This window comes from Dermacentor albipictus, chromosome 10 (genome assembly GCF_038994185.2).
Source record: "Dermacentor albipictus isolate Rhodes 1998 colony chromosome 10, USDA_Dalb.pri_finalv2, whole genome shotgun sequence".
NCBI classification, from domain to species: Eukaryota; Metazoa; Arthropoda; class Arachnida; order Ixodida; family Ixodidae; genus Dermacentor; species Dermacentor albipictus.
The window spans coordinates 33,990,642-34,016,750 of NC_091830.1; the positions used below are offsets into that span (position 1 = coordinate 33,990,642).

Here is a 26,109-nt window from a genome sequence, read left to right on the forward strand (position 1 = left end):
AGCTCCTCAGCCACTTGAACGATCTCATCTATATTAGTAATGATATTGCCGTCTTTGTCTCTTAACGCATACATCTGATTCTTGCCTATTCCTAGTTTCTTCTGCACTGCTTTTAGGCTTCCTCCGTTCGTGAGAGTATGTTCAATTCTATCCATATTATACTTCCTCATGTCAGCTGTCTTACGCTTGTTGATTAACTTCGAAAGTTCGGCGAGTTCTATTCTAGCTGTAAGGTTATAGAGGCTTTCATACATTGGCATTTCTTGATCAGATCTCTCATTTCCTTCCGATAGCTTACTGGCATCGTGTCTGACGGAGTTACCACCGAATTCTATTGCACATGCGTTAATGATGCCCATGAGATTGTCCTTCATATCTTAAACACTAAGGTCCTCTTCCTGAGTTAAAGGGAAGCTGAAGAGTCTGTCGAATTGAATAAGACGCTCATATACGGATGCGGGAACCTTATAAACCATGAAGGTACAATTTTGGGGGGGATTTTTCACTTAGGAGCGACGCAATCGTCGGTTAAAATTGCGCTGTAACTCCGCCCCCCGTCGAGCCCCCCGCGCTGCTGCTGACGCTGACGATGCGAGCGTAGACCGGAAACGGCGGCGTAGTGACGTCAACACTGGTGTTCCGCTCCTTCGCAGCCTCCGCGACCGTGCCTGACCGGGCTCATTTCTGCGTGCGTGCCGTCCTAATCTGCTTCGCTCGAGCCTACATTCCTTTATTTGTTTGTATATAGGAGTGGTAGTTGACGTGCGCAGCATCAATTGAGCTTGTAGGCTGATCATGCCGGCGTTCTGTGCAGGCTACGCTTGCGCGAACCCCAGCGGCCGCGACGATGTTCCGATGTTCCATTAGTTCCTGCAAGACAAGAAGCTTTCAGCTAAGTGAGAGGCTGCTGTGAAGCGAAACAACTTCAAGCGCTCAAGAACACGTGTTGTGCTCTAACTACTTCCGTGACGATTACTACCGGATTTTATCAATAATGCGTGCTTTGGTTTCTCTTAAAAAATAGTTAGCGTGCTGAACGGAAGGTGCATGTTTATCGCCCACCTTTGACGCAGGTTTCATCGCCAAGCGCCGCGAATTTTCTATTCGCACGTGTGTTGTGAAACAGCCTGCATGCAGCTACCATAACGCAGTGCAAGCGTAAAGTTTGCTTGTGTTGGAAAGCCTGCTCACGCCAAGACGCTGCACTCCCCCTTTTCTCGCACACATAAGAAACCTACCATCTCACGTAGCCGATGGAATTCACCGGTTACGAGTAGCGTGCGGATGGCGCGCTGATGAAGGTTCTATTCTACACGTGCTACAACAGCCGGTAAACTTAAACCGTCTGTGTAAATTGCCGACAGCTTTGGGGCAGCGCACAAATGCTGAAGATCGCATCACCGCTTACGTTCTAGGAGGAGGCATGCAGGACCATAACACTACAGTTGTTTGCCCGGAAACGTACTCACTGGTACGCTGAATGCAGCTTAGCAAAGAACATTTCCAACACAAAGAGATGCTAACACTCCACCTTCGTTCGCGTGGAAGGCAGTGCTTGCACCAGCATTTTTTGCTTCTTGGAGAGGCCGGCTCTTCGCAATCGGCTCGTACATGTATGTACAAGTATGTACGTACGTGTAGTATGTGCATGTATAAACCCCTTACAAGTGATCTTGCACGCGACAGAGACAGCGCTACAAGTGAGGCGATGGCTGACGCGTTCACTCGTCGTCTGCAAGGCGAACTCCATGCGAGTGACGGCTTTGAGCGACGACTTCCCGGAATGAGGGCAGCAATATACGCGCCGAAACTAGCGTGACGCATGCTTTATCAATTTTAGTTGCTGTATTTTATTGAAGAAGGAGCATAAAATATTTCTGAAGGTCTTGCACTAGGTTCTTATTCTTGAACATGTAAAATTCAATAGTTTGCTCGTTCCGTGCGACAAACAGCAGTATTTGAGTTATGTACATCAAGTTTCGGCTTCGCACAATTGGCTAGTCGCTCATAGCATTTCCGGGCGATGAGCGACGAGTTCTAGATTTCTAGAAACGAGCGATCGAGCGACAACACCAAGCGATTTTTTCAAGCGACGGCCCTTCTTGTCGCTCGAAGCCGTCGCCCGTCACCGTCACGCTCAAAATCGATCTCGTAGAGTTTGGACTTAACGCTGAACTCCTCAGGGAAACGCAAGCTCTCGAAAATTTCCATGACCGTCTCAGCAAAACACCACCAAACTACTTTGCACCGTGCTTCATGTGTAGCGGCAGCAGTCGGTCCGGACGAACACCATTGTTGACGTCACGAGGCGCCCGACCAATCACAGGCGGAAACGAGGCGCGCCAGCTGGGTGTGTCTGCTGCTGCACTTTTCGTCGAAATAAAGTATGTTTGCGCTTTCTTTCACTCAATTTCGATGCGATATTCGAATTCAGAGGGTTGAAAACCACGGCGTACTGCTCTTCACTCATTTTTTCTGGAAAACCATTCAGCTTCCCTTTAAGGCCGAGTACCTGTTCTGTAGCTTGATCCGGAATTCTTCAATTTTCCCTCTTACCGCTAACTCATTGATCGGCTTCTTATGTACCAGTTTCTTCCGTTCCCTCCTCGTCTAGGTTAATTCGAGTTCGTGCCATCCTATGGTCACTGCAGCGCACCTAGCCGAGCACGTCCCCATCTTGTATGATGCTAGGGTTAGCGCAGAGCATAAGGACTATCTCATTTCTAGTCTCGCCATTCGGGCTCCTTCACGTCCACTTTCGGCTATCCCGCTTGCGGAAGAAGGTATTCATTATCCGCATATTATTCTGTTCCGCAAACTCTACTAATAACACTCCCCTGTTATTCCTAGAGTCTATGTCATATTCCCCTACTGACTTGTCTCCAGCCTGCTTCTTGCCTACCCTGGCATTGAAGTCGCCAATCAGTACGGTGTATTTTGTTTTGACTTTACTCATCGCCGATTCCACGTCTTCATAGAAGCTTTCGACTTCCTGGTCATCATGACTGGATGCAGGGGCGTAGACCTGTACGACCTTCAATTTCTACCTCACAACAAGACCTGCCACCCTCTCGTTAGTGCTATAGATTTCTTGCATGTTACCAGCAATATCCTTATTAATCAGGAATCCGGCTTCTAGTTCTCGTCTCTCCGCTAAACCCCGGTAGCACAGGACGTGCCCGCTTTTCAGCACTGTATATGCTCCTTTAGTCCTCCTAACTTCACTGAGTCCTATTATATCCCATTTTTTGCCCTCTAATTCCTCCAATAGCACCGCTAGGCTCTCCTCACTAGATAACGTTGCCAACGTTGATATCGTTGATAGATCACGTTGCCAGGTTCAGATTCCGATGGCGGCCTGCATGGAACCAGGGATTCTTAGCACCCTCTGCTGCGTCGCAGTTCCGACCGCCGCCGTGGTCAGTTGCTTCGCAGCCGCTGGGGACCCTGGGCCGGGGTTTGGTTGTTGTGTTCATATAGGAGGTTGTGGTTAAGTACTGCACCAGGGTGGCCAATCCTGCTCGGTGAGGGAGTGCGTTACCGGTTCTGGTCACCGGGATCAGGCCACACTGCAGGCCTGTTTAGGACTATAATATATACGCAATTATAACCGGTGTGCTGAACTATACCCACCACTGAAACATTACTGCCCCCTATCAATAACACAACTACGGGTTTTCTATTTAATTTCCCAAAACTTGAATTAGCATTTACAGACATCAAATTCGGCGTAGCACATTTGATGCATTGTGCATTTAAGGTAATTGCATACTATGCCCGCCGACCGCCCGTCTGCTTCGTAATGAGTGTCGGAAAGAAAGGTAAACAAGTGGCAGTTTCGCCCTAAAGGCGAAGCATCGAACGCGATAGCAAATTAGTAGACAGTTATACGAAGCAAGGATAGTAGTCTTATGGGCTGTGTGAACTCACGATGATGTGTTGTGTTTAGTGGTGCAAGAGCCAGATATGGCCAAAGAGCGTCACGCAAGTGCTAATGTGGTGGCAATGCTCTGCAAATGCGATGGACAGATGTATTGCAATAGGTAGATGTTACTTGCTGTAAAATGGGTTAGAAACCAGTCGTTGTAAGGAGTGTGAAATTGATAGGTAATAAAACAGTGGACATGACAACAGGGTGTGCTATATTACTGCAAAATACATGTTACAGAACTATCACATAAATAAAATTTACCGTTATGGAGATAGCACTGCCGCCTCGCGAGGGACCTTAAACGCAAAGGTACGGAAGCATGTGCTCTACAAAAAGCTGTATCAACTTGTAAATACTCGCTTACGAACTACATTAACAAGCACGGTGTCACGCGCACAGGAAAATATGAAGACATGTCACTCGATGACATGGTAACTCGCTGTCAAAATGCTGGAGTGTGGAAACGTGGCAGCAGTAGCGAGCGAACTGACATTCATGCTGCGTCTCGCTTCAGCGCGAACTCCACTCCCCCTCCTCCCCCCCCTTGAGCGCACCAGATTGAGCCACGATCAGCGGCAGACCCTCGCAAGACTTCACTTGCACGTACAGCATACGGCGACGATGTTATCGGGCTTGGATTTTATGTGGAGTATCACGGTGACGGCAGAAATGCGCCTGCAGTGTCCATATAATTGCTATCGCAACAAAAAAAAGCAAAGGGATATTCACCTCAGGGAGCGACACCTCGTAGGGGAGGCTGTCTTGTTGCTTTTGAATACATTCTTTCATGTGACCTTTGATGAATTTCTTGGGCATCTCATCGTTGCACAGGGGGCAAAGGCTGACCTTTAGAAAGACCAGAAATAAATAATATCAAGGAGTGCCATCTCAGATAAAGCTACACAGGCTAGCAGAACAAGGAAGATGTGTTATTTAGTTTAATAGAGAAGGACTGACATCTAAGTGACATGACATTCGTGAGCGATTTCAGCATAGCAATCACTTGTGAGTCCTCGTCTCGCATTCGGTCAACTGAAGTGACATTTGACTTTAAGTGGCGAGTCATGTACTGTGGCTCTGGCGCGTGGCATGTTTTCGGCAGTGCTGGCCCCACCTCACTTGATGAAGCATTAATAGCATGGCCGCTTGTTTCTTTGACATTCGTGCTCATACTGAAGACAGATGGAACAAGAGGCGGCGTTGCCAGAGGAGACATTTCCATTGAGCCCGAAGTGCATTTCGTAGACTTTCGTTTTCGGGAGCGAGTTCGCCTAACGCTGCATAAGCATCTCTGTGTGATGATCCGTGTCTGGCCATATTTCTCTATATTTTCTGCTCCTTCTTTAGGCGTGGACCGTCTTGAGGATGCAGCGTTCCAACTTAGACGACTTAGGCACTTAAGCACTTTTGCACGGCAAGCGTCAGTGTTGTGTTGTTCGGAACATCGCGGGCATATATCGTTGCACCTCGGCAGACAGAACTCACGTCTCCAATTCTTTGTCACCTTATGCACCGAAGTGGTTTGGGTACGAAAGGTCGTACCACATACCGAAAGTGGCCGACATTTGCATGTGATGGTAGGCAGTCACCTTTAAACAGGAGACTTGCACAGGTCGACTTGCCGAGGGAACAACATCTGTCGCAGGTTTGATTAAATTTGGCAGGTTGCTGTCACTAATGCATATGTCAAAATCATAGACAACACCAGCCGTGGTTTCGTTCTCCTGCGGAATGAGGTAGTGGACATTGATGTTGCCCAGTATCTTTACTACCATAAAAGCACTGATTCCTCTTCGGTTGTCATCATCAATTGCCAGGACAGGACGTTATTTCCCCTATTAATTCGGATACCTTTGATTTCTCCATGGACAAGAGCTTCCAGAGAAACGGAAATCGCTTGTCGATTAAAGCGGTTGAGGTTGTCGGCAGGTGTGTCCGGCACAAACAGAATTGTGTGCGCCGATGGCCTTCGCTGTGGCATGACGATTGACTTACTGACGAAAACCGTCCATTGATGTTTCTTCTCTCGGGCTTCCGGTGTACCACTGCTTTGAAGCCTTCGTCATCTGAGGCGCCAATGCTTGCGCAGGATTACAAACAGTGTCCTCGCTGTCAGCTTGACTAGGAGGCCAATTTCTCTTCGTCGGGCCGGTTCCTGCCGAAGTAGCCAAGTCGCGACGGCATTCTGCCGACTTCCCTTCCATTGCCATGGCAATTGGAGTGGCGACTCACAGTAAAACGCGGAAGAAAGCCGAAAATACTGCAGCGTGAAGGAAAAGAGGTCTCTTCAAGAATCACTTCGTTTTCGTTCCTTTTTGTGGAGTATTCCAATGAGGGATGGCGCGAAATGGTGGCGAGTTATTTAAGTGGTTTGAACGTGCATGCTGGATTACAACTTTGAAAGGATGATCTAGGCACGGGAAATTGCGATGGGCCGGCTGCATTTGAGAGCCCACCAATGACGATTGATTACGATAAAGCTTGTGAAAATGAGGCAATAGTTCCAGCAGTCTTGTTTCCTCTAGTGATGGAAGGTTTAGTGACGCTTAAAATTAGTGATGCTGGGAGGATGTAAGTAATTTGTTCTTATAAATCCGGCAGCTCTATTCTGGAGAGAATCTAGTTTAATAATTAAGTAGATTTGATGTGGGTTTCAAATGAATGACGCCTATTCTAACTTGGAGCGAACAAGAGAGGTGTATGCCATAAGTTTGCCTTCGGGTTAGCTTGATGTAAGCAGCGTCTGACAAATCCGAGTGTTTTTTATGCTTTAGAAGTTAATACATCAAAGCGGGTATTCCATGTTAAGGCTGCAGACAGGTGCAGGCCAAAGTACTTAAATGAAGAAACTTGTAAGCCGTGATATCGAGAAGTTCGTTGCACAAACTAATAAGGAATGAAAATATCGTTAGGTCCACAGATGTAGAAGCTTTGTTGCAGCCCTGTAATTGGCTCAAAGTCACTGCACTTGGGTTCCAATATTCTATGGAATCTCTGTATTAGTTGTCTGAAAACTAAAGCTTCACACAAGATTTTTCTCTCATCGAAAGTGGAATACTCACTTGAAGCTCGTTCTGTAAGGTCAGCACTCGCTCTTCCAATGTAGCTCGCACTGTTCTCTCAGCATTGGCAGATTCCTGAAGTTCGGCCTAAACGTTGCAGAGATGTTGGGCAAAAAGATGAAAAGGGGGGAACTCCTTAATCATAAAACAGCCTCCCGTGTAAATTCCATGTACACGTCTCACTGACGTTTAGGAAAACTTCCAAGCGATAGCGACGGGGTGTTGCTTTCCCTATATGCTCAAGTCGTTCGACTTCGTTCCACCATCAGTATATATAGGGGGGCAAGCTCCACCAGTGTAAAACAGGCGCTGTCGTCCGCGTGACGCGGTATGAGGGATCACGTGGACACAGCAGGCGCGTCGGTTGCTTCGCAAACGCCTAAGCAAGCTGAAAATGGAAGTTTATAAAGTCCCACCTGCGCTGCGGTTATGATTACATGGGGACGTTTTCCCGCCGTTGGTGTCTACTTGACAATCCTTGAGAGCACTACAATGGGTAGTGGCTGCCTTTAAAGACGTGCAACATGGTAAGCTACAGCTCAGTGACGCAATGGCGGTCGTAGGCAACGCAGCACAATCTCCGCTTTCACACGGACCCGCGGGACAAGAAACTGCGTGAAGCTCGGATCGCAAAATTTAGAACCGGCAAACAGTCATCGGCTACAACTCGGGTGCGTAGCAAGCACTTCCGGAAGATTTCTGCTACGAGGTCGATGCTGTGATGTTCAGTGAACAGCAGAAAGCGCGCACCGAGACACTCGCCCGAGCGCGATGCCCGCCTAATGTCACGCAGCTTTGAACTATGAACACGTTGATGTTAGACGCTGGCACGTTCACTGCAAAGGAAAGGGAACGGTAAGAAGCACGTTAAAAATGCATGGCATAACTCATGTTTGCGTTAGCGCCAAACAATGAGTGTATACTGCATTAAGAAAAAGAAGCAGCGGGAAATCGCTCGCTGAGACGACCGATAAACATACAGTGCGATGCAACCTGAGAAAATATGGTAATGAGACGTCCAATGATTTAGAACAAAGGAAAGAAAAAGATTGAATCGTCACCATGGCACATCACAAATCGCCGTAAGCGTCGAAGTCTCTAGATATACCCAAATTATTTTTGAAGACCTCCCACAGCGTCCATGCGACAATAGTTCCTTGTGAATTGTCAAATGTACATATTAAAGCTCAGTACATGGTGCGAAAGGGCACTTGCAGCGAAACATTGTGCGCGGACTTGCATGCAGACGCGTAGCCTGTCACCGCGAACTGGTGTGATCGCTGCACTGAAACTTCACTGTGTTATGCTCCGTTTGATTAAAGAGACAATACATTATAGGAACATATTTCATCATTCGCTCTCAGCAACTGCCGACCTTTCACGCAAGAATATGGTTTGAGTGACTCCATCGCGGCGGCCGTGCTCAGTGGGCGTTCACTCTATGTATCCAGTAAACTTATATCGACATAGTGTCTGTAAACCGGTCTGTGCTTTCTCTTTGCCTAGGATTATTATTTTGACCGTAAATAACTTCTGGCGTTTTGAGGATACTTACAGAAATGCCCAGGAGGGCACCCACGTGGTTCTTATTGAGCGCCGACGGCGAAACCTATGAGGAGCTCGTCGCGTTATCCCTCATACTACGCAACCGAGTCACTTCCGACAGATGGCGACTCCGTAAGCCCTCGGCGCCAATAGTGACGTTGGATTGCAAGGCCATGGTGAAGTATTACTTTGACGCTTTAAGTATACGCCACTTACTACAGCTAAGTGCAAAGACTTTCAATTTTATGAGAATTGAAGCTAGGGACACGTTTCAACAGGAGGGATACGAAGAACAGTTCATTGTTAGGGAACACTAAAAGACAAAAATAAAACTTGCCATTTCCCTTTGCATCTGCGGGATCGTATCATCGCATGTACTGTTGACAGTACTTAATACTTGATGGAATGAGTTGTTATGGTTCTGAAAAGAAAGAAAACACAAATGCCACTGAAGCATCTATATCTTGAACAAACGAAAAAAAATTGCGAGAAAGCCGTCTGAAGCGTTACATAAACCGCGAAGTAAACAACCAGTTTTACATGGGCGGGAAGGGGTGTTACAGAAAACATAGGGGGGTTACAAAGAAGCAGGCGAATAGTCATTGACAGCAACATGGACGGAAGAGAAAATAAAACCCTCGCGTATACAAAATATATTACCAAGTTGCACACATAAGCATACAGACATAAATATTAATCGATGCTATGCTACCTATTCGGAATATGTAGATGTATCGTGGATTATTATAAACACGACGTCGTGTGGCAGAGTATTCCAATGACGGATGACCCGAAATAGTGGCTAGGTATTTACGTGGTTTGTACGTGCATGCTCCAATATAATTTTGAAATTATGATCTAGGCGCAGGAAAATATGATGAGCAGGCTGCATATAAGAGGCCGCCAATGACGGTTGATTACGATGAAGCTTGTTACAATACCTCGAATGAATTATTAGTGCCAGCAGTCTTCTTTTCTCTTGTGAAGTAAGGTTTATTATTGACTGATGATTTCATATTTGTCATGCTGGAATGACGCAATTTCTTCTTATAAATCCGGCAGTGTTATTCTGGAGAGAATTTAGTTCATCAATTAAGTAGATTTGATGTCTGTTCCAAATGAATGACACCTATTGTAACTTAGAGCAAACCAGAGAGGTATATGCCGCAAGGTTTTTCTTCGGGTTAGCTTGATGTAAGCTGCGTCTGACAAATCCGAATGTTTTTTATGCTTTAGAAGTTATTACATCAAAGTGGGCATTCCATGTTAGGTTAGCAGACAGGTGCACGCCAAAGTGCTTAAATGCAGAAACGTGTCATCCATGAAATGAAGAAGTTTGTTGTGGAAACTAATAAGGAATGGAAATATTGTTAGTTACACACACGTAGACGCTGTGTCGGAGCCCTGTAATTGGCGCAAAGTCACTTCACTTGGGTGCGTATATCTTAGGGAATGACAAATGACAACCTTCACAAAAGATTTTTTTATCCGAAAGTGGAATACTCACTTGAAACTCATTCTGTAAGGTCAACACTTTCTCTTCCAAGTTAGATCGCAATGTTCTCTCTGCATTGGCAGATTCTTGAACTTGAGCCTAAACGTTGCAGATATATGGGGAAAAAGATGGCAAGGGAGGAATTCTTTAATCATAAAGCTGCATCACGTTTAATTTTCAAATACACTTCTCACTGAAGTTTAGGAAAACATTCAAGTGATTGCGACGTGGTGTTGCTTTCCCTATATGCTCGAGTCGTTCCACTTCGTTCCACCGTCAGTCTGTATTGGAGGCAAGCTCGACCAGTGTAAAAGCTGGCGCTGTCGTTCGAGTGACGTGGCATCACGTGGACACAGGAGGCGCGTCGGCTGCTTGGGAAACGCCAAAGCAAGGTGAAAATTAAAGTTTAAAGTCCCACCTGCGCTGCGATTATGATTACATGGGGAGGTTTTTCAATTTCGGGTGTCCACTTGACGACCCTTGAGAGCATTATAATATTGGCTGCCTTTGAAGACGTCAAACATGGTAAGCTACAGCTTGGCGCCACATTGTCGGAGGTACGCAATGGAGCACGGTGTCAGCCTTCACATGGACCCGTGTGACAAGAAGCTGCGTGAAGCTTGGATCACGAAATTAAGAACTGGCAAACAGTCATCGGCTAAAACTCTGGTGCGTTGCAAGCGCTTCCGGAAGATTTCTGCTACGGCATCGGTGCTGTGATGTTCAATCAGCAGCAGAAAGCGCTCACCGAGAATGAAGCTTTGAATTATGAACATGTTGATGCTAGACACTGGCAAGTTCACTGCAATGGAAACGCAACAATAGGAAGCACGTTAAAAAAAGACATGGTATATGTTCATGTTTGTGTTAGCACCAAACAATGATTGTATACTGTATTAGGAAAAAGAAGCAGCGAGAAATCGCTCCATGAGAAGACTCATAAACATACAGCGCGATGCAACATGAGAAACAGTGGTAACGAGACGTGCAATTATTTACAAGAAAAAAAAGAAACATTGAATCGTCCCGACGGCACACCACAAGTCGCAGTAGGCGTCGAAGTGCCTATTAATAACGAAATTAGTTATGAACAGTTCTGATAGTCTCCACGCTTTAATGGTTGCCCGTGACCTCCCAAATGCTGAAATTCTGCAACCTAAAGTTCCCGGCTTTCGCTCTCGCAGTGAAAGCGAAACATTGCATGCTGCATTGCATTGAAGCGAAACATGCATGCCAACGCGTAGCCGATCACCATGAAGTTCTGTGCTGGCTGCATTGAAGCTTTCTTCTGTTATGCGCCATTTGGTTATACAGACGGCCCACTATAAGAACATATTTCATCGTTTGCTCTCAGCAACTGCCGAATTTTCACGTAAGAAACCGGTTTGGTTGACTCCATCGCGGCGACCGTGCTCAGTGAGTGTTCACTGTACGTATTCCGTAAAGTTATATCGAGATAGGGTGTGGAAACCATTCTGTGCTTTCTGTTTGCCCAAGATTATTATTTTGACAGGAAATAACTTCTGCCGTTCCGGAATATATATAGAAATGTCCAGGACGGCACCCACGTAGTTATTGAGCGCCCACAGCCAAACCTATGAGGAGCGCGTCGCGTTATCCCTCATACTACGCAAGCGAGTCGCTTTCGATAGATGGCGACTCCGTAAGTCCTCGGCGCCAATAGTGACGCTGGATTGCAAGGCCATGGTGAAGTAATACTTTGACGCTTTACGTATACGACACTTGCTAAATCTAAGAGCAAATACTTTCAATTCTATGAGAATTTAAGCCAGGAACACGTTTCAGCACAAGTGATACGAACAACAGTTCATTGTTATGGAACACAAAAATAATAAAATGAAGCTTACCAGTTTCGTTTCCATCTGTTGTATCGTATCATCGCATGCTCCTTTGACGTTATTTATTGTTTGATGGAATGAGTTCTTAAGGTCCTGAAAAGGAACACCCAGACGCCACTGAAACATTTATATCCTGAACAAATGAAAAAAATTGCGGGAAAGCTGCCTCAAGCGTTGCATACATCTCAAAGTAAATGTCCAGTTTCAGATGAGATAACACGGGAAATAAGCAAGTCTTCGTGTTAGCCAACTGACAGGCCAGCCGCAATAAAATTTTCTTCATTTCAGATAAACGTGCTATTATAGCGACTCGAATTGCAGACAATTCAGAATGCAAAGGACTTGACAGAAATAATTTGCCATTGAAGTGTCGTAGCATCATTTATTTTCTCGTCCACTACTTGTTTGTCTATGAGCAGACCAAGGAATTGACCATGCATTGGTTTTAAGGCGTTAATAAAAATTCTTGCATTTGGGAGAGAAAGTGAATTGACTCAGGGCCTAAATTTTGTCTGAAAATTTCTGAAGATTTGTAAATTAAAAAAACATTGCACGAAGTTTACGAATCTGTAAATCTTTGCCACAGAGAGATAACGCAATTCTCTAAACTACATCACTTAAACAGCCAAAGTGGACAACCTTAATATTTTACCTCTTCATTGAACGTGTAAACAATGTTTGCAAGAGTCGGAGTCGCATAATAGTAGTCAATTCAAGAGCCTCGTACACTGCATCATTTTCCCCGCTTTATGTGTCCTATCACAAGCAATTAACACAATTATGATATAATTTTTGATTTGTGAGTTAGGAAGCTGGGAACCTAATGGCTTCTTCTTAACGACTTTTACAATGTAACTGACTTCCTAAATCGAAAATCAGCTTCTAACAGTAACTAGAAGTTAACGTTTTCCTTGAAATACAACAAATACCAAATTTGGTCCTGTGGCAGCCGAGAAAAATAATTTGTCCTTTTCCTTCTATTTAGGTAGGAGCCACTTAGCTAAAGCTTACTCTTAAGATACGTTTAAGCATAAAAATTTATTGCGCTATGCTTAGTGAGCGCCTTAAACTAGTTTAATTCCTTGTTTTTGGGAGTGTATAGCCGTCGAGAACTCATAATTGAGTTTTGTGTTTTTGGCAAATGTCACCTTGCGCCGTGCTGGCGTTTGGTCAATCAACACGTTTCCTTAATTCTCTAGATAACTGCACCTAGCGACCACAATATCAATAGCGGTGCTGCAACTCTTTTTTTTCTGCTTATCCACCTGGGCAAATAAATCTATGCGCAAACACAAAACATGCGTTTTCAGCTTATAATAGACCAACAAGTATAGTGGAGTTATAAAATAAACACAAATGCCCTAAATAAATGACCCTATTCAAGGGCAACGTTATAAAATTTATTAGCTGCATTCCCTTATAACAAGGGATGGCTCTAATGTTAAAGTAGCCCAATAGTAGCCTCATGAACGGTTATTAATTCCTCGGGGATCAAAGAAGGATCAAGAATTCTACACCCGGAAGTGTTTTTGAAGGAGTTCTTATGCGAGTGGATTTACGATCAGCCAACAAAGACGTTTCGCTCATTGTGTGTGTAAATGTTTCAAAAAGCATTCAACATTTTCCGCAAGAAATTCACAGTATCCATCTAGTGATGAATATGGAGGCGCTTAACATGTCTAAAACCTTGGCTTGAAGCACCGTAGGAGAAAACCATTGTCTCCTTCAGTGGAGGCTAGCGTAAGAGACGGCTCAAGGTACAGTGGTGCAAAGCGTTGCACACAACATGCAGTGATGGATAGATGGATGGATGAAAAACTTTATTAGGGTCCTTTAGGGCACGCCCTAGCGCGCAGCGGGCCGCTTTCACGTCGGGACAGAGAGGCCGAGCCTCTCCGCTGCGTCGCGGGCCCGTTGGACAGCCCATAACTGTTCTTCGAGGTTGGGACTGTGTAGGACAGCATCCCAGCGTGAAGAAGTGTTACTTTCATCACTGCGTAACGCGGGGCATCGCCAGAGCATGTGAGGTAAGTTCGCCAAGTCATTGCATAGTGCACATGCATTTGTCGTCTGAATTTCGGGGTACATCTTGTGAAGAAGTAGGGGGTTTGGGTATGCCCCCGTCTGTAGAAGCCTTAGTGTCAAATCCTGAGGTCTATTGAGTTTGCAATGTGGGAGGGGGTAGATCCTCCGAGCCAAGTAAAAGTGCTTGGTAATTTCGGTGTACGAGGAAGGAGAGTCCCGATTGTCAGTACCCCCGGCGTCACGCTGCCCGGTAGCTACGTGGTTGATGATCCCTCGCGCAGCTCCGTGTGCCGACTTGGTGAAGTTGGGCGGGGCACCCTCGATCTGTCCCAGGTGAGCTGGAAACCAGATCAATGTGTGTGGCTTGATTTCTTTGCTTCCTAATATCCCTAGGGCCAGCTCGGATATGGTTCCTTTGGCAAATGCCCTAACAGCTGATATGGAGTCACTGTAGATTGATGTCCTCTTGTTGTCCAATAAGGCCATCGCTATTGCAGCCTGCTCTGCGATTTCAGAGGACGTCGTCCGAATCGAGATTGCGTTCGTTATTTGGCTTTCATGATTTACGCTAACTACAGCGAAGGCCTGTCCGTCGGCGTAGCGAGCTGCGTCTACGAAACTGTTCTGCGAAGCCCGTTCACGAGCCTTTTCCAGGAGAGCCTTCGCGCGCGCCCGACGTCTTCCCACGTTGTGTTCTGGATGGACGTTTCGTGGGATAGGCGCGACAGTGATGCGGTCCCACTGCTCTCGAGGGATGCTGCAGAACTTTGTTTTGATTACTCTGGAAGGAACGCCCAACTCCTGTAAGATGTGCCTTCCAGCTTGTGTGGTAGATAGCCTGATGAACTGGGCCCTCTCCTGTGCTTCCGCTATATCCTCTAGCGTGTTATGCATGCCAAGTTGAAGTAAGCGTTCCGTGGGAGTGTATACGGGGAGGCCGAGAGCTCTCTTGATTGCCTTCCTGATTAATGCATTGAGCTTATCCCTTTCCGATCTTTGCCAGTTGTGCATGACCGCGACGTAAGTGAAATGACACATTACGAACTCCGAGGCCTTCTCCGAGGCCTTGCTGCCGCTTGGCCACTCTTCTGATTAGTCTAATGGCATTGTCCGTCTTCTTAGTGAGTCGCAGCACTGTCTGGTTGTTTGAACCACTCGACTCTACCATCATGCCGAGAATCCGGATAGCATCCACCCTCGGAATATAGCCTCCGTCTTTTGTGCGCAGTTTTATGTCGCATTCGGCGAGTGGCTTCCATCCCTTTGGTTTCGGGCCTCTGCGCTTGGGTCGATAAAGCAGCAGTTCCGACTTGTGCGGTGAGCACCGAAGGCCCGTGGACTCAAGGTATCTCTCGGTAGCATCAACCGCCTCTTGCAGGGCCGTCTCTACCTGTCCGTCACTACCTCCCGTACACCAGATGGTAACGTTGTCTGCGTATATGGTATGACTGATACGGTCAATAGCAGAGAGTGTCCGGGATAGACCGATCATGACTAGGTTAAAGAGGGTTGGGGATATGACTGACCCTTGTGGCGTCCCTTTAGACCCCAGCTTAATCATGTCTGAAGTGAGGTCCCCGATCTTAAGGGTGGCTTCTCTGTCTGACAGGAAAGATCTCGTGTAGGAATGAAAGTGCTTCCCCAGGTTTAGGCTCGAGATTGTGTTTAAAACGCACGAGTGCAGAATGTTATCAAATGCCTTTTCCAGATCTAGACCTAGTATGGCTCTCGTGTCCCGCGTATTACAGTCAATAATGTGATGCTTGATGAGCTTCATCGCGTCTTACGTCGAGAGTCCGACCCTGAAGCCGATCATGTTGTGTGGGTAAATGTGGTCCTCAAGGTAGCGTGAAAGCCTGTTTAGGATTGCGTGCTCAGCAACTTTCCCCGCGCACGATGTGAGCGAAATTGGGCGGAGGTTATCGAGGCTGGGTGGCTTGCCTGGCTTGGGGATGAGAATGGTGTTGGCAGATTTCCACATTTCCGGGACTTTACCACTGCTCCACGCTTGGTTAATGATGTCCGTTAGGTATTCGATGGACTTCTCGTCCAGATTCCGTAGAGCTTTGTTTGTGATCTTGTCCGGACCCGGAGCCGATCTGCCGTTGAGGGCGTGGAGCGCCTACCTGATCTCCTCAATCCCAAATTCTGCGTTGAGCTCAGGGTTCTCGGAGCCTTCGTAGTCAGGGGAAGGTGGTGTAGGGCACGATGCGACTGATAGGTACTTCTGTACGAGTTTCGATAAAATTTCCTTGCTCGAATATTCTCGCTTGGCTGTGTGTAGGGTGCGCGCCAGTGTGTTGCGTTGGTTGGTTGTAGTGTTCGTATCGTCGAGGAGATGCTTTAGGAGGTTCCAGGTGCCACCGTTGCGCATCTGCCCATCGATCGAGTTGCACACCTCATCCCACTGCTGTTTACAGAGGGTCCTGCAGTGTTCCTCTATAGTTCTGTTGATTTCCGATATCCTTTTTCTGAGCCTGCGGTTGAGCCGTGGTCCTTTCCACCTGGCGAGGAGGGATTGCTTGGCCTCCAATAGGTGAGCGAGACGGCTGTCCATCTTTTCCACCGGGAGGTCGGTACAAACCTCTTTGGTGGTAGCTTTGATGTCGTGTCTAACCTGTGCAACCCATTGTTCGAGGCTAGGCTTGTCCTCACTCTCCATTCGCTCTTCCCTTATTTTGCGAAATTTGTCCCAGTCTGTGTACTGGAACATGCGCTGTCTCTTCTGGTCGACTTGGAGGTGCGTGGCCAAGATATAATGGTCGATACCAAAGTCTACTCCGAGGTTTGTCCACTTGACCGCTGCAATGCTCCTGACAAAGGTGAGATACGGTGTCGTGTCACGGCTCGACGATGTTCCGCATCTGGTGGGGAACGCTGGGTCCGTGACTAGCATCAAGTTTAGGTTTATAGCCTCACGCCAGAGGTCCTCCCCCTTTTTAGTGCTATATGGGTAGCCCCAGGTGCGGTACGGCGCGTTGAAGTCACCAGCTATGATCAAAGGGGAGTCGCGCGCTAGTTGCGTGGCCTTGGTGATTAGGGCTTTGAAGCGCTGTCGTTGAGCTTTGGGACTACTGTAGACATTCAGGATGAATATACTTTGGCGGTTCGTTAGGCTAGGGATGATCTCTATCATCATGTATTCAACTTTAGTTGCAGTCATCTTAAGGTCGTGAGTGATGTGGGCCAGCTTGTTGCTAACCAGTACGGCGATCCCCCGTCCTTCTTCGTGCTTTGCTACGGGCCTGTAGCCAGACAGCGTGACGTTAGATGTTAATGTTTCTTGTAAAATGATAACATTTGGATTCTCTGCATGCGAGCGAATATATTGTTGCAGGGGAGCCCTCTTGGGAAGGTAACCCCAGCAATTCCATTGCCACATCTTGAATGTGCTAGTTTGAGTGACCATCGTGTTGCTCTTGAGTTGCTGTGCTAACCATCGGAGAGCCGATCGCCCCCGAGCTGTTACTAGTCGATGTTGTTGGGGGTGTAGGAGCTGTAGGTACCAGCACAGGTGCTACAACGTTTTCTAAGAAGGATTCAATTTTGCTGATCCGCTGATTAGTGCGCTCCCCCATGGAAGCCATGTTGCTTTGGAAGAGCGAGCACTTTTCATTTATCTGCTTAATGCTGTCACTGAGAGCGGAGAGCAACTCGCGAATCTCCGATTTGGCCCTGCCTGGTGCTCTTTCTTGTTCGATAGCGATTGCCCTCTTTTTAGCGGGCCTCTCTGTATCGATCTTCTCAACCATGGGGACTTCCATTGGCTGGGGAGCGGCCGGTTGCTTATCCGTATTGCTCTTCTCAACCATGGGGATTTCCATTAGCTGGGGAGTGGCTGGCTGCTTGTCAGCCATGACGGGTTGACCGCCTTTCTTAATCTCAGCAATTTCTGTCATCAGTCTAGCTATAGTGTTCCTCATCATCTCATTTTCGCGCTCAAGTTGTGCTAGTCTGTTGTTACCTCTATCATGCTCTGGCGGTGAGCCCCACGTTACCTTTTCCGGCGTTCCTCGAACTCGGTCGGCCCAGGTCGGGTAGCACTCGGGTCGGCGATCCCTGGAACAGGACCTCGAGCAGGACTTGAACCGGACTTGGCTGCCTCGGCGCCGGGATCCGGAGCGACCCCTGGAGCGTGATCTGGTCCTGGTTCTGGAACAAGAGCGACCTCTGGATCGAGAGCGACTCCGGGGGCTCTCTCTGGAGCGAGAGCGTCCCCTGGATCGGGAGCGCCCCCTAGGCTCTTGCGGTGGAGGTTGCTCGAAGTCTTCTTGCTTTCGCTGCTACGTGGTGTTGACGAAGCCCCATTTGTCGAAGCTTCCACCGTCGCACTCTCCCATCGTCTCCTTCTGACGACGTGCGGGATCTGGAATCTCTCCTTGCACGTTTTGTCAGCCGTAGGGTGTGGGCCCCCGCACAACCCACACTTTGGCGTGCACTGGTGTTGGTCGTCCGGGTTGACTGCCCCACATCCTCTGCAGGTGGACTCTTCGGGAGTCGGACAAACGTCGGCACGATGGCCGAGTTTGCCGCACGCGTAGCAAATATCAACTTGTTTGTGATAAAGAAAGCATTTCACAAGGACTGGGCCATAGCGTACGAAGTTCGGAACCTTGAGTCCGTCGAATGCAATGATGATTGTGCCTGTGTTCTTAATTCTCTTCACCGCCAAGGCCAGTGGGTTTCTCTCGTTGACGATGTTTCTATGTTTAAAAGTATGTACCGATTTGTATGTACCGTTGACGAATTCTATGTTTAAAAGTATGTACCGATTTCTTCAGAAAGTTTTAAGTGATTCAATTTCTAGATCCCGTCGATGAAAGAATGTCTTCCTTTGGTAGTTCGGTGGGGTAAAGGGTGGCGTCAGTTCACAAGCTGTTCTGGCGCCTTGCCCTAGAGGAGTAATGAGAGCGTTAGACTACCTATTTTTTTGTCACTGAACTACCATGGGGATCGACCCCCGTTTTGTGACTGCACGTCCCCACGGAAACGGGCCACATTTTTAGACTGCAATACCTCGAGGATCGGCTCACATTTTGAGACCTCAGGTTCAGACGGGAACGGGCCACATATTTTAGACTGTTCCACCTCCCGGATAGCTCCATATTTCTGGAATGTACCATCTCCGGAATCGGCCACCCAAGAAGCTGGAAACGGACCCACCCGATACGGAAAAATCGGAGTAACTCCCGAAGAAACACGTTGCCATCGAAACGTTAAACCAATAAGAAGAATGAGTTGGGAGCGTGTGCTACCACTCTGTTTCCAAGGCGCTGATCATATCATTATCGTCATCGACATAACCACACACACAAAGCAGGTGTCTAGCAGTTGTGATAAAGGTTTATAGGAATAAGGAACGTTTTTTTGCCTGAAAAAACGGCATCTGCCAAACGACTTGGGTCCAAAAACTGTTCTCCTGATATTCGCATAATTCTATAGGTTCGCACGAGTAGGCCGTTTTCGTTATGATGAATGAACTCTTATTTGGCTATTGCGGATGGTGTCGCTGCTACAGTGGAACGCGCGGCAGCGGCAAGCCGTAAAATAAGGGATCGATACATACCTGGTTCTCTTTTTCCAGGCGGCAGATTTTCCGAACGAGGAGATCGTTGTGAAAAGCACTCGCTTCGTGGCTCTCCATCTCTCGCCTGGTTGCCTGTACCGAGAAACGATGGAACTTATAAGGGAAGTGCTGAAAATGGGGAGCGCGGCTGCTTTCGTATGAGGCTTGCACGAATTCACTTCGTGCGCGAAGGAGGGAGTTAGAAGAATGATATCAATAAAGCTCATTGCTGGCCTAGTTGGTTCTTAGTACTCCGGGAAAAAAAGGATGGGTCAGTGCGGGAATTCAACTAGCCTTATTTCAGTCAGAGGCAGCAGTACAATCACATTACTACACATGTCGAACGAGGCAGCACACGTTCACTATTGAAAAACGAAAATGCTACACGTACAATTGCGGAATATACACGAAATAATGGCCTCCGTACGACATGCTGCGCCACAACCTCTCCTCGCTAACAAGCAAAGTAATTGGCATATCGGTCACACATGCATGCATTACTATTAGATAAATGCTCTAATTCGCCTCTATACTCTGATTTTGTCTGTTCGCGCAGTATCATTTCGTGAGGAGCACTAGAGTCATAATAATAACAATCTTCATTTCTCTATTTCCACAGAATGCAGAATGAAAGCGGACGTAAGGGTAAAAGCCGCATGCAGCGCCTTGAAAAAAAAACCCATTACGCTCCACATGACAGTATGACGAGGAAACAGCTTAGTCATGACAAACGCAGAGAAATACCAGAAACATTGGAATACATTGCGAAATTTGTGAACGTACAAGGGCAAAAATACAGTAGGGATCAGTAAGAAAATATACGTAAAAAATTGACAACAGCCTTAGTGCATATCTTAACATTGTGTCATGTCCGAAAGAATAGCGCGACATACAAAAACAGAATGAAACACCATACATTAGTGCAGGAGCGGCAAAACACTAATTAACCTATTTTTCGATATTTCTTCCAGTGAGATGTTACTACTTTCAAGTGTGTTAAGGTAACAGGGAAGTTTATAGGCGCTTGATTGAAATCGGTACACAGTCCGACAAAACGGTGTAGACCAAGCGGTGCAACGGCGTACATTGTACATGGGCACATGGCTTTGAAGGCTGAATAGTGTCAACATATCTGCGTTGTTTGTTCCAATAGCATTCTTGTACATAAGAATTAATCTGAAGGCATAAGGATTAGGCACTTGAATGATGTTAAACTTGGAATAATAGCTTTCTGTGTGGGCATACCATGGTATATTAGCAATTAATCGTATCGCACGTTTCTGAGTAACAATAATCTTGGATAAATTATGCTTCATACTTGTGCCCCAGACAGTGTGGCAATAGTTAAGTATTGGAGCTAAGAAAGCGTTGTAGATTAATAGTGTAATTCTTGTTGATAGCACATACCGTTGACGACATAGCACCCCATTCAGTTTGTTCATTTTTGATCGTATGTTATTAATTTGGGCATCTAAATTAAGCGATTCTGAGAAGGTTACTCCCAGACATTTGATAGTACGCGCGATTTCGATATATTTGATCCCATACCTAAGCATAATATCTTTTACAACTTTGTTTTTCACTCGAAATACTATGGCTTTAGTCTTGCTTCCGTTCACCTTTAGGTAATTTTCCTGCGACCATTGACACATGTATTGAAAAAACTCATTACCTCTAGAGGATAAGTCGTAGAGGAATAACGTATTCACCGAAATTGTTAAAATAATCGTTTAATCTTGCTCTGACGAATCAATTTATGCTCTAAGGAGCCCCATCTGGCTTATGTTCCCTTTTCATGCGCTCACTTCTCTTTGGTCTGCCTAATAAGCACTACGATTGTCCCAAATAAAATTTAGGACAAAAACTCCCCACTGGGGAGTCGTTATGTGGTGCACAGCATTCTTTGGAACCATTACTCACCAAGCCCAGACTGTACCCTTGAAACCCAAGGTTGTTGTATGTCAAGAGATAAGCAACTACAAATAACACGCACACTATGACGATCACCCAGAAAACTCATTTTTACTGCCAGTATTGTGTTTGCCAAATGAAATAAATGCTGCTGTAGTGCTTTTTTCTTCGGATAATTTGCCCGTGTAGAAGCTTGCGTTCGTTCCAAAGTTGGGAAGCTTCTTCCTGCTGTCCCCAAAGGCAATCATCTGGTTGCTTGCGTTATCCGCGCGTTCCTTGACTGCGAAATGTCTCGCCTGCGTTCTATAACTGCGCCTGCGAGAAATTCATAGCAATGTTCTGCGGTTTGTTGTCGATACATGCGGCCCTGACGTAATTGTGACGTATACTGCTGGACTACACGTCGCGAGTCCGAAACATGCCATCGGATAGTTTTAATGGTATTTCCTTAACGATTTCTAAAACTGTATTTTGCTTAAACGATGAGTTCACGAAGCCGTTTGAATTTAAGGCAAGTACATATATATTAACCATCACTTGCATGCGGGCTGACAAAATATTGCGTTGGAGGCTAGTTCGCCCACTGGTAGATGGCGGTAAGCGTACAGGAGTTTGTGTCTTCCCAGAAATTCACCCACTCAAGCCTGGACGTTGGCATGGGCTTTCGGGACACGAAGCGGAAGGACGAAAGGAACGGAGCCGAGGATGACCCCAGACACCTAGCCAAAGAATACTACGCATTAAAAATAACCAGGCACAACAGTGAACGTCAGCCGGACCCCTTTTGTTCCTTTGCCCGCTGCGCCAACAGGGGTAAATGCATTGGACGTGCTACCGCAGGGCAGGCATTGATGAAAAGTCACGTGCGGTTTGACATTGTAATAATTGGGGGCTCAATCCCACCGTTCGTAACTCGTTGTCAAGATTGGAGTCGGGCATGAATTAGAAGGTAGCTGGCCCATGCCGTCATCCAACTTATCCACGCTGAGGACGTTGTTGAAGGGAAGGACTGCTTCTCATTGAGAACGAGGAATATGTGTTTATTTACAGTATCCACATAATAACGTTGCAGTTCATCAGTCTAGCATGACTGCGAGAGAGAGTGCATAGAGCAGCCGCACAACAGCGGTTGATATACACTCGCTCCTCCTTCGATCCCAAGGTGAGGGAAACGTTCGACCAGTCACCGTAGACGAGTCGCCTCTCTGCGCGAGGGATAACACACACACACACACACACACACACACACACACACACACACACACACACACACACACACACACCTGCACAGGTTCACACCCCTCCCCCCGAGGGCAGATGGCTTTCGCAGCACTCGGATCTGGCCTTCGCAGCACTCAGAGCTGCCCTTCGGAGAACTCCCGCCGGTTGTCCATTGTCTTGCGTCTTAAGCGGCGCGGGGGAAGGGGCCTCCGTAGACGTTCCCACGGCAACTCCCCCGCTCATAGCAGATCAGTTCGGCGGTGGCGGGTTCAGTAAGAATAGTTGGTCCGCCGATCGCGTGTAGTCACAACGGCGACGAGGTTCCAAGAAAAGTTGCCGCCGCTGTCGCAACTGGCTGGCAAAACTTGCATTTCAGCGGGCCGTTCTTAACAGCATCCAAGATTCGGATTGCATGCATAATTTTTAAGGTCTGTCAGGCATGGTCCGTGGCCGCGTGACGAAGCAAGGCAGTTTAGGAGCTTCTGTCATTCCACAGAACTGTCGGATCAATGTACGCTGCTGAAAGCTGTGCGGCATGCGTGTCCATGGACGCCTTCCAGGGTAAATCCCTCGGGAAACGTTACTGTGTCACTCTAAGGAGCATCTTTTACCACCGATCTATTTACCGAGAAGGACGCACGTTCCACTTGTGTTCCAGATGCGGGTGCCAGAAGATGTGCGAAAAGTAATCTGCATGGATTTAGGTAATCATGACAGGTTGGCAACAATTGTGATTATATCTACGACCCTGTCTTGCCTACACGCGGGCACACTCACGAACCTATAGTAACGCACACGGCATACGTGCGCTAGCGTGGTGTAATTGCTGGCTGGTCGCTCGCGCAACCAAACGGCGATTGAACCGCTTCAATGGCCGGCGAACACGTTATCTAGGTACCAACTAGTGATAAACCAACTGTACAAAAACTGTAAGAAAAGGTTACACCCTTTGTGGTGTACATTTGCCACACGACAATAATCAGCATTTGTCTTGCCCGCATTTCCTTTCTTATAAACGATGCGCTCGTTACATCCTTGTCGAGAATGCTTTCTCATGCTGACAACGCGCATACCGTTCGTGACTTGGAAGTACCGGGCTCGCAGCGTTAAGGAAAGGAAATGCGGGCAAGACAGATGACAATTGTTGCTGCGCGTCTAATATACACCCCAAAGGGTGCAACAGTTCTTGGAGAGCATATTAGCGGAAAGCTTTCCGCTGTGGCTTGCAGCCCGTTTTCACAGGAACCAGTCGCAAGTATTTGTCACGGGTGCATTGCTAAGGAAGTTGGACCTTATCAGCGTTGCTTCGTAGGGTGTCAGCGACTAGATTCACGGTTTGATTCCGAATCATCATCATCATCAGCCTGGTTACGCCCACTGCAGGGCAAAGGCCTCTCCCATATTTCTCCAACAACCCCGGTCATGTACTAATTGTGGCCATGCCGTCCCTGCAAACTTCTTAATCTCATCTGCCCACCTAACTTTCTGCCACCCCCTGCTACGCTTCCCTTCCCTTGGGATCCATTCCGTAACCCTTAATGACCATCGGTTATCTTCCCTCCTCATTACATGTCCTGCCCATGCCCATTTCTTTCTTGATTTCAACTAAGATGTCATTAAGTCGCGTGTGTTCCCTGACCCAATCTGCTCTTTTCTTATCCCTTAACGTTACACCTATCATCCTTCTTTCCATAGCTCGCTGCGTCGTCCTCAATTTGAGTAGAACTCTTTTGGTAAGCCTCCAGGTTTCTGTCCCGTAGGGCAGAAACCTGAAGCCATGATTCCGAATCGATGTATACCTATTCGTAGTGGGTGCTCAGCACTCGAAAAGTGAACAAACCACTTCGTCAACAAAATAGAGTGTACGGGATGGCACTGGTTACGTTTGAGCAAAGCGTCACAAGACTAGTTTTGCATTTAAACATAAGGCACGGAAACGTCATGTGGCTATAGCACAACCACCATGCTTGTTGAGGCGCATTTTGCACGGACTGCGGGTAGGCGCTCACTGAGTGGTGCCCACAGCAAGAACTTTCCATGGAGATTCCCATTTTCAGAACCTTGGACCTTTAGTAAACGACAGCGAACTGCACAGCGCAAAAAAATTCACCGACGATTACGATACTTCCTAATGCGAAATTTGAGTGCAGCTCTATGCGCGTTTTAGTTTCGCGATATATTCAGGCATCGCACTGATCACGGCGTCGACTGGCAGAGCCCCGACGCGCAGTGTTATATACAGACCGGACACATAGCGGCCTGCAGCTTACGCTGCAGCTTATGCAACTGTAATCTTCACCGGCTTTCGGCGAGCGCTATGCGTCAAGGTATTCCGGATCTTTTTGTTCCCCCGCACCACGGAGTGCCGCCGCTGCCATGGATGCGTGGACGTGAGAGCCATCTGGTGGTAATTCAAGGTGGCTTCCCCCACTTTCCTCCGCATGCTTTTTCTACACCTCCTCCTCCGCTTTCCTCCTCGCATTCTCTTCGCTGTCGCCGTATTCCACCCCCTGCGTCACTCCGCGTTCGCTTTTTCACCATTCGCCGTGGTCGTTCGCTCGGTTACGCCGAGGTACAACGCCGAGGCACGCCGACGGTCAACGCAAGAAGGGGCGCCTGAGAGCTGCGCTCTAAAATTCGAGTGCCTATGCTGTCGAGGTCGACCACGGCTGACCCGCGCTGTGCTTATACGATCGCACAGAGCGGTGAGAACAACGGACGTGATGCCCGAGCAGCATTTTTGTCTGTGTCGCAGATTGGCTTGAACGAGCTGACAGTAATCAGCAGAACGGGCCTACGAACAAAAAATCTTGAAATAATTCTGTCTTCTTGGCGAAAACCGGCAAGCAATACATTTGAAGCAACAGAAGATTGCCATGAAGCACAGTGTGGCTGAGCTTAAAACTGAAGATACACAGTACAACGTAACTTCTGTATTCCTTCAGGTTCAGAGGCACAGCGAAAAAACAAACAAGCAAAGCACTTGGATTCATTGATTAAATGAAAAATTTAAGATATTCATAATGAACTGAGCTGTATGATCAGTGCTGTAGCAGTAATGTGGTATTAGTAAGACTAGGCCATACCGTACTCAATTTCAAACTTAAACTCGATTTACAAGTTACTCATAGCTAACAAATTCTTAGTTAGTTAGTTAGTTATATGGGGTTTAATGGCGCAAAAGCAGCTAAGGCTATGCTGCGCCAAACACGAGGTGTTCTAAAATCCAGTTTGTGAAAGAAAAGGCTGGGTTAGTAATCTATATTTTATGTAAAAATCCAGTGTCGTGTAGAAATTTATGGACGTCACATAATGGGACTAGCGGATCATCACCTAAAATCAGAGCAGGGTGTAAAGGTATGTGTGGTTGATATAATTTGTGCAAAAGTGTTCGTCTGTGTTTTTCAGTCTGGGTACATGTGTGTAATATGCGCATAACTGTTAGTGGCTGTTGACATTTCTCGCAGGTTGGTGTGTCTTCTTTCGTAAGTAAG

General features: G+C 47.0%; 1 protein-coding gene across 4 annotated transcripts in view; it reads right to left on the minus strand.

The window, feature by feature from the left end:
* The window catches only part of LOC139050962 (TNF receptor-associated factor 5-like), a 93,585-nt gene that overhangs the window by 39,961 nt on the left and 27,515 nt on the right, over positions 1-26,109 (minus strand). For all 4 annotated transcript variants that reach the window (XM_070527876.1, XM_070527874.1, XM_070527873.1 and 1 more), the window contains 6 exons: positions 19,484-19,576; positions 11,902-11,985; positions 10,046-10,132; positions 8,876-8,959; positions 6,994-7,080; positions 4,661-4,777 (listed from right to left, as the gene is read on the minus strand). In XM_070527876.1, the coding sequence (XP_070383977.1) occupies positions 4,661-4,777; positions 6,994-7,080; positions 8,876-8,959; positions 10,046-10,132; positions 11,902-11,985; positions 19,484-19,576 (552 nt within the window). The remainder of the gene's footprint in view (positions 1-4,660; positions 4,778-6,993; positions 7,081-8,875; positions 8,960-10,045; positions 10,133-11,901; positions 11,986-19,483; positions 19,577-26,109) is intronic.